We start from the raw sequence: 21,004 nt of genomic DNA on the forward strand, positions 1-21,004 counted from the left end.
CCTTTTACCCGACCATTTCTAAAGCTTAGTTTTTCATTTTACCTGAGCGTTTCAAAAGCTTAGTTTTTTTCCTTTTACTTGAGCATTTCAAAAACTTTTCTTCCATAATAAGATACCAGGAAATTTGGCTTAAGAAATCAATTACACAGGTGGTCCCTATCCTATATATAGAGTATATTTTCGAGGAGAAAATGAGATAGGAATAGCGGAAAATTGTTCTTGGAACACTCACCAGGCTCCAATGAATATTTAGATGGCAATAATTGATTAGCGAATAGTTTCGTGGTATATACAGAAGATTAATCATAATTTTTCCTACCATATTTTAGTAAGCTTTTTTTTTTTTTTTTTTTGAATATCCAGTCTCATTCAATGATAATATTGCTTACATACTGATATGGTTATTTTTATTCCATATGTATGATCAAGAGAGAGAGAGAGAGAGAGAGAGAGAGAGAGAACTAATGATTTGATGTAGTTATCTTGCTTGGAGGTAAACTCGGGCATGCTGCTCTGTCTTATTTTCCTTCCTCTTGTTTTTATTTAAGTTTCTATAGTTTATATGTGAAGGATCTAATTTAGTGTCGTTACAGTTCTTGAAATATTTTATTTTGATTGTTTATTCTTCTCGTAGTTTATTTATTTCCTTGTTTCCATTCCTTACTGGGCTATATTTCCCTGTTGGAGCCCTTGGGCTTATAGCGTCTAGCTTTTCCATCTAGGGTTATAGCCTAGGTTGTAATAATAATAATAATAATAATAATAATAATAATAATAATAATAATAATGATAATAATAATAGAACTATGCATTGCCAATGAAGTCGACATATTGTGACTTTAAAGAATAATGAAACTTCTGTAAATATTAATGAGCCATCCGTACTCCATGTGTATTAACAATATATAGCTTAAGTGAAAATTAAAGAATATAAAATTTACTTCAAGATATAATATCTTCTACAAGAAAACGAACACATGTATGTTAATGTGGAATAAATCTTACTCTTTCTGAGATAAAGATGTGATCCATCTGAAAGAGTGTTACAAGAATTTACAAGGATTTTGAATGTCTCAAAGACTTTTTACTCCATCCGCGGAGACTCCATTTGCTCTTGTGTCGAGTGAATTAGTTTAAATGTTTAGAGAGTTTTTATGACTTTGTCTAACTTCTTGAATTCGTTTATCGTGTTACTGTTTACTACATCCGCTGGAAGTCTGTTCCATGTACTTGCTATGTTATATATAAAAAATTACCACATTTAGTGGTGCTGTATCTTTTTAATTCCAATTTCTACCAGTTACCTCTGGACTGATTTGTGCTAAGCGTGAAGAGGTTGCTGTAGTCTACATTTGTTATTCCTTTAAGAATTTTGAATGCCTCTACTAGCTGTCCCCTTAGTCGTCGAGTTTGTAGATAAAATTAGTTCAAAGGTTCCATTTTTTCCTCTATATCCAAATTGTATTGTTATTGGCATTAGTTTAGTGGCCCACGCTTGCACTGCTTCCAGTTTATAACCTTCTGAATACTTGGAGCACACAATTGGACTTCTTATTCTAGATGTGGTCTTACTAGTGATGTTATAGCTGCAGTATAATGTCTTTGTTTCTGAATTTGTGAATTTGAATTGTCTCAATGTAACGAATGTTTCTAAGAGAGAGAGATAGAGAGAGAGAGAGAGAGAGAGAGAGAGAGAGAGAGAGAGAGAGAGAGAGACCTTTTTATCACACTACAAATGACAAAAGTTACTGCCATGAAGCTTTAAGAGGACGATTAAGTGTCAGAGACGGAATTTCAAGTTTGCGAAGCGAAAGAAGAGGAGGAAAGTGAGGAAGAAATATAAAAAAAAAAATAAAAAAAGAGGAAAAATAAATGCTATGCGAAAAAAATTACCACGCTGCGAAAAGCCTCGTTAATCTTCATCAAAGTCTGCAGAATTCCTTACCTCTTGTAAGGAAAAGAAGATTAAGACTGAATTCCCCCCCCCCCCCCAGACCAGGCCCCCCAACCATCTCCCCCCCCCCTCCCCATCCACCTAAAAAGGAAGAACTCACACAGAAAGCAACGACAAGCGAGCAAGTTCCCGGCTTGCTTGCTTGCATCAAGCTGTCCTAGGGAGAATTCGTCCCCAGATGCCAAGCGTCGCTGGGGGAAAACCAGAAAATTCCCCCTGTGCTCTTTTGCGGAATCAATCTTCAGGCGGGTTTGCACCGTCGAACCTAGTTGTCGAACCTGTTTGTCAAACGGTTCGTCGATCCCAGTTGTCGAACCTGTTTGTCAAACGGTTCGTCGATCCCAGTTGTCGAACCTTGTTGTCAAACGGTTCGAAGAGGTGGAGTCAGCCACAAAATGCATAAGGTTTGTGGACAATGAAGCCCCCACAAAAGTCAGGCGAGAATACTCTTTCTTCGAACCGTTTGACGAACGTGTTCTTCAACCAAATACGCCGTTCACACGTTCGAACATCACTTCAACCACTTGTCGTTCGAACGGCGTTCGACGAACCGTTCGACCGTGTATACCCGCCTTTACATCAATTCAGGAATTTCCTTTGATTTTCAGCGCTGGTCAAGGGTGGTGGAATTGAGGCGTCTGATGGAAAATTGTTCCCTGAGAGAGAGAGAGAGAGAGAGAGAGAGAGAGAGAGAGAGAGAGAGATTAAACATTGGAGAATTTTTTTTTATAAAACATACAAAGGAAATGTTATCCGAAGTAGGTGGAATAGGTTAAGAATTTCCTTTGCCTTATTATAAAACAATAACAACAACAACAACAACAGCAACAACAAAACCACAAAAACAACATCAATGAAAATAATAATATTAATTATTATTATTATTATTATATTCATGATGATGATGTTGACTGAACATTTTGTATTACAGGAAAATAATAAGGCAGATATATATATATATATATATATATAAATGTATATATATATATAAATGTATATATATATATATATATATATATTGGTTGTTTCTTAGTCCTTAAATTTAAAATGGATAAAATATGACGTCATCTTCGCAGTATTATCACTTGAATAACTTCCCAGTTTATCAGAAATAATAGAGACTAAATCACCAATTATCAGTTTTTATCATAAAAAAATACCCCCAAAACAGAAAATTGTATTAATTGAAAAAAAAAGATTGACAATATTGTAGCTTAGCTATCGATGATGATAATAATAATAATAGTAATAAAGTAGTAGTAGTAGTAGTAGTAGTAGTAGTAACTGACTGAAAAACAATAAGGAAAAATAGATCATAAAAACATGCTGCAGTGAAGCCAGGCTACTTTAAAAAAAACCACAAGAATTAAATCACATAAAGAGAATGAGAGAGGCATTGGAAAAAAAAACAATATGAATAAGAAAACAAAATGAAATTATCCCAAAGAAAGAAAAAGACGATAGCACAAAAGTCTCCCTTGTAAAAAAAAAAAAAAAAAAAAAAAAGTTAAATGGAGAATACCTTTACCCTCCGCCAGCCATCCCACAACAACAGTTGGTACTAAAGGTCCTAAAGCTCTAAAAATATATAGGATAAGAGGATTCCTAGCGTATTTCTCTTCAAGATTTCCCACGACCCTTTTCCCTACCTTCATATTTTAAGATGGCGTTTCGAAATCTTGTACTTCTTTAAAATTCAGATTGTTAAAGATTCAAAAGGATTGTACAGGTAGAATAATGATTTATTTAAACTGACGATTTATTAGACAAAATAACTTAAAGCCTTATTTATCATCATCATCTCCTACGCCTATTGACACAAAGGGCCTAAGTTAGATTTCGCCAGTCGCCTCAATCTTGAGCTTTTAATTCAATACTTCTATATTCATCATCTGCTTCACGCTTCATAGTCCTCAGCCATGTTGGCCTGGGTCATCCAGCTCTTTTCGTAATATCTGGTGGATCTCAGTTAAATGTTCGGTGAACTAATCTCTCTTGAGGAGTGCGAAGAGCATGCTCAAACCATCTCCATCTACCCCTCACTATGATCTCATCCACATATGGCAATCGGTTTATCTCTCTTTTTTAATCATGTCCTGCCATTTAATTCCCAATATTCTTCTGAGTGCTTTGTTCTCATTGTCATACCACGACTCATGTCCATACAGTAACGCCTATCTCACTAAACTGATATATAGTCTGATTTTAATATGTAATTTCAGGCGATTTGATTTCCAGATTTTACTGAGTGTAGCCATTGTCTGATTTGCTTTTTTTCAATCATTCACTAAACTCTAATTCTAAAGACCTTGTATTAGAGATTATAGTTCCTAAATATTTAAATGATTCTACCTCATTAATACTTTCTCTTTCCAATATTTCATCTCCCATTGCATATTCCGTTCTCATAGTCTCTGTCTTTCATCCATTTATCTTGAGCCCAGCCTCCTGTGATATTTCATGCATTCTGGTAAGCAAGCATTGCAAATCCTGTGGTGTTTGGCTAACAAGGACAGCATCATCAGCATACTCTAGGTCTGCTAAATTCCTATCACCGATACAGTCCAATCCTTTTCCACCATCTCTGACTGTTCTATTCATTACAATATCCATGAGTAGGATAAGCAACATAGGTGACAACACATTCCCTAGGAGTACTCCGATGTTCATAGGAAATTCGTTTGATAGGGCTCCATTAACATTACCTTTGCACTTGGTATGCTCATGAACAGACTTAATCGAATTTACATATTTAAGAGGAATTCCATAATAACGCAAGCCTTTAAAAAATGGCCGAAAATCAATATACAAGGAAAATAAGAGCATTATTCTAAAGTTAACTTTAGAATCTATGGTTAACTTTTCTCAAAACCAGTGGACTTTCACACATCATACACAACCAGAAATATATATATATATATATATATATACACACACATATATACTGTATATATATATATATATATATAAATATACACACACATATATATATATACACATATATATACACATATATATGTAAATATATATATATATATAGTTAAATAAATATATATATATATATATATATATATTTATATATATATGTATGTATATATATGTATGTATATATATATATATATATATATTATATATATATGTATGTATATATATATATATATATATATATACATATATATATATATATATATATTTATATATATGTATGTATATATATATATACATATATATATATATATATATATATACATATACACATACAATATATATATATTATTATATATATATACATATATATATATATATATATATATACACAGTATATATATATACTCTGTGTGTATATATTCACTTAATACGTAAAATTTATTCCTAATGTTTAAAATTTGTAGTCAAATAGATTGTAATAAGCAAGACTTAAGTCATTAACACACACACACACACACAATACAGAATTCCTCTTATGAAAATATCTTCCAAATAAACATCCTTCGAAACGAAAAAAACACTTCCGTTGAAATATGTCATAAACAGAGGGAGAAAAAAAACAGCCTTCAAGGAAAATTAATGTTGTAATCAGGCTTGCAATGAACCGAAAGCAATTATTCTGAGAAAATATTTGCTTCTTCTCCGTTCAAGCAGCCCATTCATCTAATTAATGCATACTTTCAGTTCGAGTATCTGGATTGTAAACCGTGTCCTATTTTCAACCTTATGTCGTCGAGTATTAAGGACGAAATATGAAATAAAACACTTGGGTCCAGGAAGCCATCATCCAGAGAAACAGTTTTAGGACCAATGTTTTATATTAGCGGAACTTCTAGTTAAGGGTCTGTTTTGTTTTTTGGTGATACAACGTCAACTGTTTATTTCATGAATCCCTTTCAAAAGCATATTAATACAGGAACATCTCAAGAACGACATTTCAGTAGAATCTTTAATAATTGCCCTTTTTAAGATAAAACCACATAATCCATTAACGTTCTTTTATAAATTTATCAGAAGATTTGCATGTAACGAGCTTGTATTCCCCCCCCCCATTTTAAGTATTTATATCATCATCATCATCATCTCCTACGCTTATTGACGCAAAGGTCCTCGGTTAGATTTCGCCAGTCATCTCTATCTTGATCTTTAAATTCAATACTTCTACATTCATCATCTCCTACTTCACGCTTCATAGTTCTCAGCCATGTAGGCCGGTGTCTTCCAACTCTTCTAGTGCCTTATGGAGCCCAGCTGAACGAAGTATTTATATATTTTTAAATAAACGATCTGTTTATTTATCGAATGATATGTAAAACATCCAATCTATATTCTCTATTGCTTTCCAATTATGGTGATTACTCTGAAATGTAATCCATGACCAAGGTTAAGATTTTAAGTTAATTACCTTAATTTGAGGTAATTTTCATGATTTCAAGGTATTTTTTAAGGTAATTCTAAGGTAATTTCAGTTTTATTAGCTTCAAATTTAAGGAAATAGGAAATTGTTTAAGGTAATCTAAGGTAAAAAAGTAGCATTTAAGGTAATGGCCACGTGCTCAAGTTTAAACCTTGTCCATGACTTCAAAGAAAATCGTCTTTGTATGCACCCTCTTTGTGATGCTAGTCAGGACAAAGGAACCAGATGCAATGCTTTTAATTAATAATGAATGCATGTACATTTATAAGCATTGAAAACCCTAAATGCATATATATATGATATATACAGAATAGTCTTGAAAATATATATGATAGATCATATATATAGTGTTCAAAATTATTAAGCCTTTTCACTAACACGGGTGACGGCAGAAAAATAAGTCACCGCCATATCCACTGACAGCTTCGATAGTGACGATTTAAAAATAAGCGAGCAACATGCGGTTTAAAATGTTGAGTGATTTCGAACGAACATAATAAAACGACTATGGGGGCCTTGTAGAGAGTAGGGTTACCCTGCTGTATAGGACCGGAAATGGCCTGATTGGTAACGTCTCCGCCTGGTGTTTGCCAGTCGGGGGTTCGAGTCCCGCTCAGACTTGTTAGTGCCATTAGTGTCTGCAACCTTACCATCCTTGTGAGCTAAGGTTGGGGGGTTTGGGGGAGCCTATAGGTCTATCTGCTGAGTCATCAGCAGCCACTGCCGCCCCCCCCCCCCTCGGTCCTAGCTTGGGTGGAGAGGAGGCTTGGGCGCTGATCATATAATATATGGTCAGTCTCTAGGGCATTGTCCTGATTGTTAGGACAATGTCACTGTCCCTGGCCTCTGCCATTCATGAGCGACCTTTAAACCTTCAAGGTTAAGTAAAGTAAAGTAAAGTAACAAAAGAGTTCCAAAACATTATTCACTTCATACCTCTACACAAATGTCTCTTCAGTAGGTTATGAAACACCCTGCATATACAGTGCCAATAATTTCTACCGTCCACCACTCATGAACATTCTGGCAATCAAGGCCCTTTCTATGCAATAGGACTTTCAGGACTTTCACAACATATTCATCCTTTGTAAGGCCTTTCCATCCCACAAGCTCATACCAGTTTCGAAACACATTTACCTTATACTGTAGTATTCAAGTCTTTTGATTTGATGGAATTTGATGGAACGGATTCAAAATACTCTGTTCCATGCTAACCTTTCTACCACTTCTACGTGTCTTCCGTTTCTCAACCTATCTTTTCTACTTACACCATATCGTACACACACACACACACACACACAAAATAAAAATCGTTTTCCTTTCATTCCTAAGAATCTCTTCATACATTAACACATTTGCTGCCACAAACAATCCAATTCTCTAACCAGTGTACTGTATTCAATGACTTACCTCTTCTATCCTACCATCTCTTATGAATCAACAGCTTCCATTCATCCACCATCCATGTCAAATTTAGTTTTTTGCATCTTATCAGCTCCCATTTACCTCATTACTTTACACCTGGGCCCTTTTACTTTCAACTTTCTAATCTTGTATACATTTCCAACCTTTTTTTCTACTTTAGCAATATTTCGAATGAATATTGTACCATTAACAAAGACCATCTATTCCTCAGTCAATCCATCGTTATTTTCATAGTCCACAAAGTTTCCCCAAAATCTGTTTAACACCAAACCAATTACACTCCTGCCACAAACACTAAATTGTACTCTCCTATCATTTTTACCATGTAGTCTCAATCCCATCTGCATTACCACTCTATTATTATTATTATTATTATTATTAGTAGTAGTAGTAGTAGTAGTAGTAGTAGTAGTAGTAGTAGTAGTAGTAGTAGTAGTAGTAGTAGTGTTATTGTTATATTATTATTATTATTATTGTTATTATTATTACTAAGCTACGACCCTAGTTGGAAAAGCGAGATGCTATAAGCCCAAAGGTCTCCAACAGGGAAAATTACCCAAGGTAGGAAAGGAAACAAGGGAAAAAAAACTACGAGAGAAGTGATTTATCTTGTTCTATATAAAGAAAATAGCAATTGAAGTAAGAGTTACTTAAAACTGCCCAGTCTTTTAGTAATTCGAGATTATAAAAATAATCTTACGTAAAAAATTATAAAACAAATTCACGAATTAATTTGTAAAAAAGAGGTTTTTAGCATTCATTTCATCAGCAAAATATTTCAATCATTTAATTATTAATTCACGGAGCAATAAGAATAAAAACTTTAGGTACATTTTAAACCAATTTATATAAACCATCAAATGACAATAGAAGTAAAAAATAACGGTTTCATTATAAATCATTTTTCTTTTCCACTTATGAGAGGGTAAACGTAATAACGATGACGAAAAGGTCATATAAAATCCCCAGCCACTCGTAAACATTTAATGGAGTTTGTATTAAAAAAGAAAAAAAAAAGAAAGAAAAGAAAAGAGCGAGATTTTACGGTCATATCAAACAACAATGTAGTCGTGAAAACGGGTTTTAAAAAGTTGAAATTAAAACTCAGATTTAGGATGATGATAACACTGGCTAATTAACGTTATAATGGAAGATGTCAGATGGGAAGATAAGACGAACAAAGATCTGGTTACTTTCACATTATCAAAATACTATGAACCAAATTTGTTGCCATATAATAGTATCTTTGATAACAATCGTGTGACTATATATCTACATAATTTCGAAGGCCTAATTTTTAATATTTCATTATAATCCAATGGACAATTATTTTCATTTCTACAACTTTTCACATTGTAGTCTATCTATCTACCAAGGTACCTACCCTGAATTTTTGGGGAAAGCGCCCCCCCCCCCCCACCCCTAAAAAAAAAAACGGGAATTTTCTTCTCTCCCAGCCTGACGAGATTCAGCCAAGCTCTGTTGGTACTGTTAGGGCAGCAATTTTCAAAATATGTGAAAATCGTTAAAGCATAAGTGGAATCATGTTGTGATATAATAAAACTACACACAGGGCTGTGGTGACCGATGTGGTAACTTCTCTGACTGGTGAACCTGGTACCAGACTGGAGTTTGAGTCCCGTTCACACTCAATAGTTTCTTTGGTCGCTGCAACCTCACCATCCTTATGAGTTAAGGATGGGGGTTTGGGGAAGCCTATAGGTCTATCTGCTGAGTCATCAGCAGCCATTGTCTGGCCCTTCTTGGTCCTAGCTTGGGTGGAGAAGGGGCTGAGGCGCTGATCATATGTACATATGGTCAGTCTCTAGGGCATTGTCCTGCTTGCTAGGGCATTTTCACTTCATGAAAATGGAGCCAAGAGATCGAAATACTCTGCTTAAGTTAATAACAGCTACCCAACTCTATATGGTTACTTAAATTTTCTCTCTTTAATATTAGGGTACAGTACACGACTCCTCACCCTTACCTAACTACCACACGGCAGTTTGGGAAATTTGTGGGTGATTGTCGTTTTTGAGTGGTTGCCACTCAGGGTGACAGGAAATTACATATATATATATATATATATATATACACACACACACATATATATATATATATAAATATATATATATACATACATACAGTATATATACACACAACCAAACACTCATCATAGTTGTAATTATGATTTGATTCGGAAACTGTCAGGAGTTGATGTTTCCTTAAATGTGTATTAGTGGCTAACAATTAACAAATAAAAATACCAGAACTAGACTCTCTTGTACAGTCGGACACAGAGTCCCTGGTACACCTAGCTTCAAAGTGCAGTCTGTCACACCCTTACTTCGCAGTGAGTAGTGAAAAACATCGTGTAGGGAGAGCTAGCCGAGGTAGTGAGCTGAGCTATACACCAAGAACTCGCCTTACAGTAAGTGTGTGAATGGGTGTACTTCCTCAGAGCGAGGTGTACCAGGAATTGTTGTGTCCACCTGTACATGCAAATCTAATCTAATTATGAAATAGAGTTTGAAGAACATATTTTCAAGCATTCCTACTAACACAGCCTAACTGAACAAAAACCTTAGGCAAAGATATGCATTTAGAATGGTACGGTTATATAAAAAAAATTAATAATACTATAAAATGAAAAATTCTCCAAGAAAAGAATATAGTTTATATAATATTGTTAGAAAGCCTTAGAAAACACCAATAATTAAATGCGCATGCCTTCAAAAAAAAATTGTACCTATTTATAAAAAATATCCACTTCCAAGTCCGTAAAATAATATTTGGAATCTATATTTGATTTTTCTGTTAAATAGACTGAACTATCCTACATTCCTCCCTCTCTCCCTCCCTCTCTCTCTCTCTCTCTCTCTCTCTCTCTCTCTCTCAGCCAGGTTATCCTTTTTATTCACCATCCTAGTAATACAAGATTCAATATATAAACTTTCTCTCTCTCTCTCTCTCTCTCTCTCTCTCTCAGCCAGGTTGTCATTTTTATTCACAAGTCTGTTACTGTAAGATACAAAATACAGACTTGAAATGGAATCTCTCTCTCTCTCTCTCTCTCTCTCTCTCTCTCCCTCTCTCTGGAAATTAATGAAGGCAATTACAGACAAGTTAAGGTCATTACGTCCTTTTGTCGGAACTTTGCGACTCTCTAATCGGATTAACTGGACTTCGAAAGCGGACGGAAGGAAATTCCCTTTCCAAAGCAAAGAGGTCTCGTTGAGCATAAATAACACCACTTCTATGGGTAAAGTCATTTCAACTATTGACTTGAATTGAAGACCTAGATAGAAGCGATAATAAGATCAGCAATCTTCATCAAGAGAGAGAGAGAGAGAGAGAGAGAGAGAGAGGGAGAGAGAGAGAGAGAGAGAGAGAGAGAGATTGTATTTCAAGTTTATATTCTGAATCTTACAATATTAGGCTGGTGAATAAAATTGACAACCTGGCTGAGAGAGAGAGAGAGAGAGAGAGAGAGAGAGAGAGAGAGAGAGATTGTATTTCAAGTTTATATTTTCAATCTCACATTACGAGAATGGTGAATAAATATGACAACCTGGCTGAGAGAGAGAGAGAGAGAGAGAGAGAGAGAGAGAGATCACAATGAAATTATTATAATGCATAATGTCAAAACAGCCAGAAAATTTCCACATACAAAATGTTAATACAATTAATAATTATGTTTGAACGATTTCAAGATGGTAAAATAAGTGTGTTTATGTGTATAATTCACTCTCAAATGAATACTCGAGATAAAGGAGAAACTATCATCTGGGAAAGGTCCATGGATTCCGGAACAGAGAGAGAGAGAGAGAGAGAGAGAGAGAGAGAGAGAGAGAGAGATTGTATTTCAAGTTTATATTTTGAATCTCACATCACCACACAATGGAATAAAACTAACAACCTGCCTGAGAATATGAAATAAAACGACCTCCAGGAAACGAGCAAGTTCCGTCATTTCCAGGATGCTTGTTCCGCCAATGAGAATGAATGCAGAAAACAATTACGCAGTTTTGATTGGTTGTGAGCATGACGAGGCAACCATTGCCGATGATTACAATCGGATGTTCATTAGGCGGAGTGCGAGGACAGAAATTAGAAGACCCGTTCGGAAAAGACTGGCGAAAGGTGTACGCCACTTGTCAGCTGCATAACACTACACTGTGTGAGAACAAATTGGCATACAAAGTAGCCTGGTGATGAAATGGAAAATGATAAAGGGAGTGAGAGAGGGGCAATGGAACAAATTGGAAAATGATAAAGGGGGTGATGAAGGAAGGCAATAGCAAATTGGAAAATGATGAAGGGGGCAATGGAACAAATTGGAAAATGATAGAGGGAGTGATGAAGGGGGGGGGGGCAATAGCAAATTGGAAAATGATGTAGAGGGCAATGGAACAAATTGGAAATTGATAGAGGGGTTGATGAAGGAAGGCAATATCAAATTGGAAAATGATAGAGGGGGTGATGAAGAGGGGCAATATCAAATTGGAAAATGATGAATAGGGCAATGGAACAAATTGGAAAAGGATAAAGGGGGTGATGAAGGGGGGCAATAGCAAATTGGAAAATGATGGAGGGGGCAATGGAACATGTATATGGAAATGATAAAGGGAGTGATGAAGGGGGAAGTGGAACATGAAATGTAAAAGGATGAAGGGGGTAATGGAAAATGAATTGGAAAATGATAAAGGGGGTAATGGAATATGAATTGGAAAATGATAAAGGGGCAATGGAACATGAATTGGAAAATGATAAAGGAGCAATGGAACATGAATTGGAAAATGATAAAAGGGGCAAAGGAACATGAATTGGAAAAAGGGGGCAATGGAACATGAATTGAAAAATGATAAAGGAGCAATGGAACATGAATTGGAGAATCATAAAGGGGCAATGGAACACGTCAACAATAAAGACTATATATTTGCAACACTACAGCCCATGAGATTCTAATAACAGTTTTCTAAATAACTTAAGCAAGGCAACTGAGGCTATATTCAATTCCTGTTAATAGTTTCCAACATTGTGACGTCCCCAAGAGACTAATGTGGAGACTCCCACAGAGTTTTCGGGATTGTATACGACAATGATACCAAATATTGCAACATTGCAATACTGGAGCCATAGCCCCTGTACCATGGCCTTCCACTGTTTTGGGGTAGAGTTCTCTTGCTTGAGGGTACACTCTGACATGGTATTCTATCTTATTTCTTTCTCTTTTCTTTTTTTTTTTGAGTTTTTTGTAGTTTATATATGAAAGATCTATTATGTTGTTATTGTTATTAAAATGTTTTATTTTTATTGTTTATTACTTCTCATGAGGTGATTTCCTTATTTCCTTTCCACACTGGGCTTATTTTCCCTGTTGGAGCCCTTGGGTTTATAGCATCTTCCTTTTCCAACTAGGGTTGTAACTTAGCTAGTAGTAGTAGTAGTAGTAGTAGTAGTAGTAGTAGTAGTAGTAATAATAATAATAATAATAACAATGATAAAATTCTATCCTATTTTTTTAAGTTTTTATAGTTTATATAGAAATATCTATTTGAATGTTGTTACTGTTCTTAAACTATTTTAATCTAATTGTTCATTTCTTCTATTATACTTTATTTTTTATTTCCCTCCCAACCTAAGCTATTTTCCCATGTTGGATTCCTTGGGCTTATAGCACCCTGCTTTTCCAACTAGGCTTGTGGCTTCGCTAATAATAATAATAATAATAATAATAATAATAATAATAATATAATAATAATAATAATAATAATAATATTAATAATAATAATATCCGCAGCAACAGAACAATAAACACAAAAACGGTGAACACCAAGTACTGATATTGTATTGCCTAAACAAACGAACGAACGAAGCTTATGAGAAAATGAGGGTGGAGACAGCATGGAAATAAGAGCGAGACCGACAGTGTGTGTATGAGAAAGTACAGGTGAGAAGGTTGTTGGCACAAAGAAGAGAAAGGAGAACTTTGATTTGCTCGCAGAGAGGGTGGAACCTTCTGATATTAGAAAATGAGTATGGTGAATGAAACGGAATTGGAACAGAAGGAAGACTTCTAATGAATATTTTGCAAGCATAAACGTCACAAAAGAGTAGAATATGAAATAATAATAATAATAATAATAATAATATTAATAATAATAATAATAATAATAATAATGATAATAATAAAAAGGAGGAGGAGGAGGATGAAGAGGAGGAGAACAACAAGAAAAGGAAGAAAGATGAAAATAGTAGATGATAATGATTATAATAATAATGATAAGAGAGAGAGAGAGAGAGAGAGAGAGAGAGAGAGAGAGAGAGAGAGAGAGAGAGAGAGAGAGAGAGAGAGGCAGGCATATTGATGACATGAAATTGAAGATTTCTACTTATATTTTCTTAAACAAAAATTCGAACCCAGAATATAACTTCCATGTGAGGATAAATCAAACTACCTTAACTTCCTTCGGAGTTAAATTATGAAAATACTGCATTGAATTCACAATAAAGTTTAAAAAGCCCCCTCCCCCTTTTTTTTTAGTCCAGAAAAAGCTGTTGCTTTCTTTTTTATATATATATTTTTTCTAATAAAGTCCAGAAAGCTGTTGCTTTTTTTTATTTTTTCTTATAAAGTCCAGAAAGCTGTTGCTTTTTTTTATAAAATCCAGAAAGCTGTTGCTTTTTTTATAAAGTCCAGAAAGCTGTTGCTTTTTTTATAAAGTCCAGAAAGCTATTGCTTTTTTTTATAAAGTCCAGAAAGCTGTTGCTTTTTTTTTAAGCCCAGAAAGCTGTTGCTTTTTTTTATAAAGTCCAGAAAGCTGTTGCCTTTTTAATAAAGTCCAGAAAGCTGTTGCTTTTTTTATAAAGTCCAGAAAGCTGTTGCTTTTTTTTCTTTTAAGTCCAGAAAGCTGTTGCTTTTCTTTTTTTTATTTTATTTTATAAAGTCCAGAAAGCTGTTGCTTTTTTTCTATAAAGTCCAGAAAGCTGTTGTTTTTTTTATAAAGTCCAGAGAGCTGTTGCTTTTTTTCCATAAAGTCCAGAAAGCTGTTGCTTTTTTCCATAAAGTCCAGAAAGCTGTTGCTTTTTTTTATAAAGTCCAGAAAGCTGTTGCTTTTTTTTATTAAGTCCAGAAAGCTGTTGCTTTTTTCTAAGTCCAGAAAGCTGTTGCTCTTCTCTTTTTTTTCTCTCTTTTAAAGTCCAGAAAGCTGTTGCTTTATTTTTATAAAGTCCAGAAAGCTGTTGCTTTTTCTATTTTTTTTCTCTTATAAAGTCCAGAAAGCTGTTGCTTTTTTTTTATCAAGTCCAGAAAGCTTTTTTTTTTTTTTTACCAAGAAATACCTTTCGCCCAAAAAAACTCCCAAACAAATCAAAGGCATTGCTATTGCTTATCACAACATGAGAAACGAGGACGATCATAAAATCACCTGTCTTGACCGGATAGCCTTCATAAAACACGTAAATCGTCTATAAATTTTTCTCGCTTGAGTATTAGTAGGCATTAATCTCACCTTATGCTTCATAAAAATTCAAATCACACATGAAAGAAAAATATATAGATGGTTTCTGCCACAAACGAAGAATTGGGATAATACGAAATAATTTGAAATAAAAAAATATCTACTAAATACTTAATTTCTTTAGTATTATGTTCTTCATTCTCACCATTATCCCTACATTAAGGGGTCGGTTGCCTAATGCGCCGTCTCTAATGTCTTATCAAAAGCATCCTCTTCCACCAAATCTTTTCTCTCTATATCCTTCACCTTATCTCGCTATTCAACTTTCTGCCTCCGTCTTGATTTTATCCCCCTATTAATTATTATTATTGTTGTTGTTGTTGTTGTTGTTGTTAATAAGTATTATTATTATTATTATTATTATTATTATCATTATTATTATCAATTATTATTATTATTAATTATTATCATCATTAATTTTTATTATTAATATTATTATCATTATTATTTTATTATTACATCACTAATTATTACTATTATCATTAATATTATTATTGTTATTAATATTATTATTAATATTATTATTATCATTAATATTATTATTAATTATTATTATTATTATTATTGATTATATATATTATTATTACTATTATCTTATTATTATTATTTTATCATTATTATTTCATTATTACTTTATTATTAATATTATTATTTTTATCATTATTATTATCTTATTATTATTGTAATAATAACTATTATTATGAACATTATTATTATTATTATTATTATTATTATTATTATTATTATTACAAGTTAAGCTATAACCCTTGTTGGAAAAGCAGGATGCCCAAGGGCTCCAACAGAGAAAAATAGCCCAGTGAGAAATTGAAATAGACTACAAGAGGAATGTTGAACGATTGAAATAAAATATTTTTAGAACCATAACATTAAAAACGATCTTTCATATATAAACTAAAAGCTTCAAAAACAAGAGGACGAGATATTAGATAGAATCATGTGCTTGAGAGTACCCTCAAGTTAAAGCATTATATTACGATGGCTCAAATTTGCTGCACGGATGATGAAGAATCTTTGTGAGGGAATGAGTTACTTGAAACATAAGCCCCCCCCCCCCCCCCCAAAAAAAAAAAAAAAAAAAAAAAAAAAAAAAAAAAAAAACTTCCACTCAAAAGTCATGACTCAATCCAAACTTAAATCCGGAAAACGGTAAACCTCAAAGTCGGAGTCGGACGCTTTAACGAACTCAACTTTTACTGACTGAATTGAACTCTTGCCAAAGTTGCGTTTAACTTGGGATGTATTGTTAGGACATGTTATGAAAGTGATTCTGCTACATCCAATGATTCCATTATTAATTACTAACTAAAGGGCGATGGTACTGACATTCTCCTAATAGGAACATACAATAACTGTTTTCTATTTTGTACTATAATGCTATATAGAATAATGTTGCATAGTATTGCATTGGTAATACATGTTTCGTATAGTTCTAAATGTAGCGTATGTTATGAAGGATTTGATCATTTATTAATTGTCTCAAAGTTAGAATGGGACTCTTCTTACTTTTGTATTACTGTAGGATCCAGTTTTTAAGAGTGATGCTCTTTTGTTATTTTTGTATTTTTTTTTTTGCGGGATTTGTTTACAATTATCAAAAATAAAATAAAAAAACATTTCGAAAATTACGAACCGTTTAAGAACGATGAGCCTAAATCCTTCGTTGTACATCTAATGCGTCTCAAATGTATAACCATATTATATGAAACACTGTTAACATAGTTATATAAACGCAATTATAAAGTTCATGGTAAAAAAAAAAAAATAAAAAAACCTATTGGAACATTCGTGGTAGTTCTCCTTTTAGATATAAAAAAAAATATTTCACAATATACATAATTAATTAGATTTAATAGTTCAATAAAGATCAACGTCAGTATTTAAATACATTAATATGCTATTGTAGGTACACTTTCGCTATGATGGCCACATTATTATTGTTATTCAAATGAGAAGATTTACCAGCACAATGGGTCAACCTCGATTTTTATATAGCCAGGCAAAGTTATAAATCAAATCTAAAGAATAAAAAAAAATTATTATTTAGAAATACATGAATATAAGCAAACGATTATTTAGTAAATATAAGAGATGTCAGTCTGTGATTTGATAAATTTAAACATTATGTATAAACCTTAAAAATCTTAAAAACAAAAAATATCTCAAAATACGATAAATGACCACAACAGAGGAATACCTTTGATTCCAAAGATTGTTTCCATATTAAACGCTAAGTTTTGGAAACAGCTTTTCATACACGAAGTATAGAAATATGATCACGATAAATATGAATTATTTACATTATATACATTACCCCTAAAGGGTTGACATTCTCATTCTCAGTAATATTTTTGGATACTGTTTCTTGACCAGATTACCTCTTTTTGATCTTGAAGTCTATATTAATAAGATAATTCGAAGATAAAATCTTTTCTCCATTCTGGATCACAATTTCATTCTAGAAACTGAGTACATAATATTTTAACAATACAGTTATCTCTAACCTCTCAAATTACAATGAAAAATATTATCAACTTATGTCCAAAGGCTTGTATAGAAATTTTTGATGTATATGTGTTTTATACAGTGAGATCAATGACTGTCATAAATTGTTATACGAGATCATTGAATTCTGTTGTAGGTGACGTGTCGCAATTCCGATAGGTGACCTGTTATAAGTCTGATAGGCGACGTGTCGTAAGTCTGATAGGCGACGTGTCATAAGTCCGATAGGTGACGTGCCTAATGAACGATAGGCGACGTGTCATAAGTCCGATAGGTGACGTGCCTATGAACGATAGGCGACGTGTCATAAGTCTGATAGGTGACGTGCCGTAAGACCGATAGGCGGACGTGTCATAAGTCCGATAGGCGACGTGGCGTAAGTCTGATAGGTGAAGTGTCGTAAGTCCGATAGGTGACGTGCCGTAAGACCGATAGGCGACGTGTCATAAGTCCGATAGGCGACGTGGCGTAAGTCTGATAGGTGACGTGTCGTAAGTCCAATAGGCGACGTGGCGTAAGTCTGATAGGCGACGTGTCATAAGTCCGATAGGTGACGTGCCGTAAGACCGATAGGCGACGTGTCATAAGTCCGATAGGCGACGTGGCGTAAGTCTGATAGGTGACGTGTCGTAAGTCTGATAGGTGACGTGTTGTAAGTACGATAGGTGACGTGTCGTAAGTCCGATAGGCGACATGTGACGCGGCATAAGTCCGATAGTTCGTAAATTTGATAGGCGACATGTCGTAAGTCCAATAGGCGATGTGTCGTAAGTCCAATAGGCGACGTGTCGTAAGTCCAATAGGCGACGTGTTGTAAGACGCGTAGGAGACATGTTGTAAGTCTGATAGATGACGTGTTGTAAGTCTGATAGGTAACGTGTCGTAAGTCGGAAAGGTAACGTGTTCTAAGTCGGATAGGAGACGTGTTGTAAGTTCGATAGGTGACGTTGTCGTAAGTCTGATAGGTGACGTGTCATAAGTCTGATAGATGACGTGTCGTAAGTCATATGGTAAGAGTATGTTTCCATCACAAAAAAATAGTTAACAGCAAGAATAGAAAACCGTATTGACATTTTAAAGCGCTTTACAAAAAAGAAAAAAATTACTACAAATATGAAAATTAACATCATGCCTTCACCAGTCCAATTGAATTTACTAATTTGATAGCCTCGTGTCATTGATAAACCACTGCTAAAAGAATGACGGTTTAAAATACCGTCCATCATTGTCCACAATGAATTAATAAAATATGTCAGTTATGATACCAAAACGCAAATCTTGCATTTGGGAGACAGGTATCAGTAAGCATAGAATTTCATATATGCTTATATGTGTGTATATAAATATATATATATATATATATAGTATATATATATATATATATAATATATATATATATATATGTATGTATATTATATTAATATATATAGTATACATATATACAGTGTATATATATATATATATATATATATATATCTATATATATATATATATATATGTAAGTATACTATATTAATATATATGTAATATATAGAATATATGGATGAATATATTAATATATGTAAATACATGATGAATATATAGTACAAACACACACACACACACACACATATATATATAGTATATATATATATATATATATATATTACACATATATACACCATGAAAAAAGTATGTCCTTATTCTTTTAAAAAATAAGTGTAATTTTTCCGGAACGAAAAAAAGCAAATTTTCTCATTTTCAAAATGAAATCAATATTGTAACATTACAAACATCAGTGTGAACCAAATTCCCATCTTTATAAAACATTAGAATAAAAGTCCCAGAACAATAAAAATAAAACTTGACTAACAAAGTAGAACAAATAAAGAACAAAATGATGCGAGAATAAAGGAGAACAAAGTCATCAATAGATAAAATCAACTATCATCCGCTCCAGATGATTGGCGTCTTAAGGATACACAACAAATCATGAAACGTCAATCAAAAATGAATTTGTCAGAACGCGCATCCCCATCTCCTCATTTTCCAAAACCGGGGGATGTCACAACTACTGAAGGTTTGAAAAAAAAAATAAAAAATAAAAAGGAAATAGTTCAGGGCACCAAAGGATACGACGTGCAGGATTAAGAAAGGAAAGCCTAACGCTAAGCCGAAGGGGCTGGCGTTAATCCTTGTCATCTTAGTTCCTCTTCAGCTTCTCTTAAGATGACACCCTCTTTTTCCCACTCCTAAGGTATTTGGTCGGCCAGATAGGTTGTTCGGGAAAAAAAGAAAACGCAAAATGGAAAGCGTTTCTCTCTCTCTCCTCTCTCTCTCTCCTCTCTCTCTCCTCTCTCGTCTCTCTCTCTCTCTCTCTCTTTATATATATACATATATACATATATGCATATATATGCAGTATATATGTATATAGATATACTGTATATATATATATATATATATATATATATATATATATATATATAAACTAGGATTTATGCCATTAAGCAAATGCCCCCCCCCTCTCTCTCTCTCTCTCTCTCTCTCTCTCTCTCTCTCTCTCTCTCTCTCTCTCAAGTCAATTGTTTAGTGTTATTTATAATGTATTCCACTTTTTTATCTCGTACTGTCGATTATAATCAACTTCGTACATGGTTAGGTCCAGTTATTTGCCCGTCTAGATTCGCGTAAATTAGATCAGTTTTTCCCAAGATGTTTGTATAAACAAGATTTTACAGATAAACTGTGGCATCCCCTGCTAATTCTCACATACAATCGTGTGTTTGAGTCTGCAGTGTTGGTAGGGTAATGTACACAGACACTGCTTCTCAAAGGCAATCATGTATTTGAGTTTACAGTGTTGGCACGGTGATGTATACAGCCTCAGCTTCTCAAAGACAATCATGTGGTTGAATCTACACTGTTGGCACAGTGATTTATACACCCTCTGCTTCTCAAAGACAATCATGTGGTTGAATCTACACTGTTGGCACAGTGATTTATACACCCTCTGCTTCTCAAAGACAATCATGTGGTTGAATCTACACTGTTGGCACAGTGATTTATACACCTCTGCTTCTCAAAGACAATCATGTGGTTGAATCTACACTGTTGGCACAGTGATTTATACACCCTCTGCTTCTCAAAGACAATCATGTGGTTGAATCTACACTGTTGGCACAGTGATTTATA

General features: G+C 33.8%; 1 protein-coding gene across 1 annotated transcript in view; it reads right to left on the bottom strand.

Moving 5' to 3' along the window:
* Nucleotides 1-18,181: 18,181 nt before the first annotated feature.
* The window catches only part of LOC137653026 (uncharacterized), a 10,701-nt gene continuing 7,878 nt past the window's right edge, over nucleotides 18,182-21,004 (bottom strand). Inside the window, exon 2 of the mRNA XM_068386417.1 lies at nucleotides 18,182-18,811. Within this exon, the coding sequence (XP_068242518.1) occupies nucleotides 18,182-18,811 (630 nt within the window). The remainder of the gene's footprint in view (nucleotides 18,812-21,004) is intronic.

Source organism: Palaemon carinicauda, chromosome 14, assembly GCF_036898095.1.
Source record: "Palaemon carinicauda isolate YSFRI2023 chromosome 14, ASM3689809v2, whole genome shotgun sequence".
NCBI lineage: Eukaryota > Metazoa > Arthropoda > Malacostraca > Decapoda > Palaemonidae > Palaemon > Palaemon carinicauda.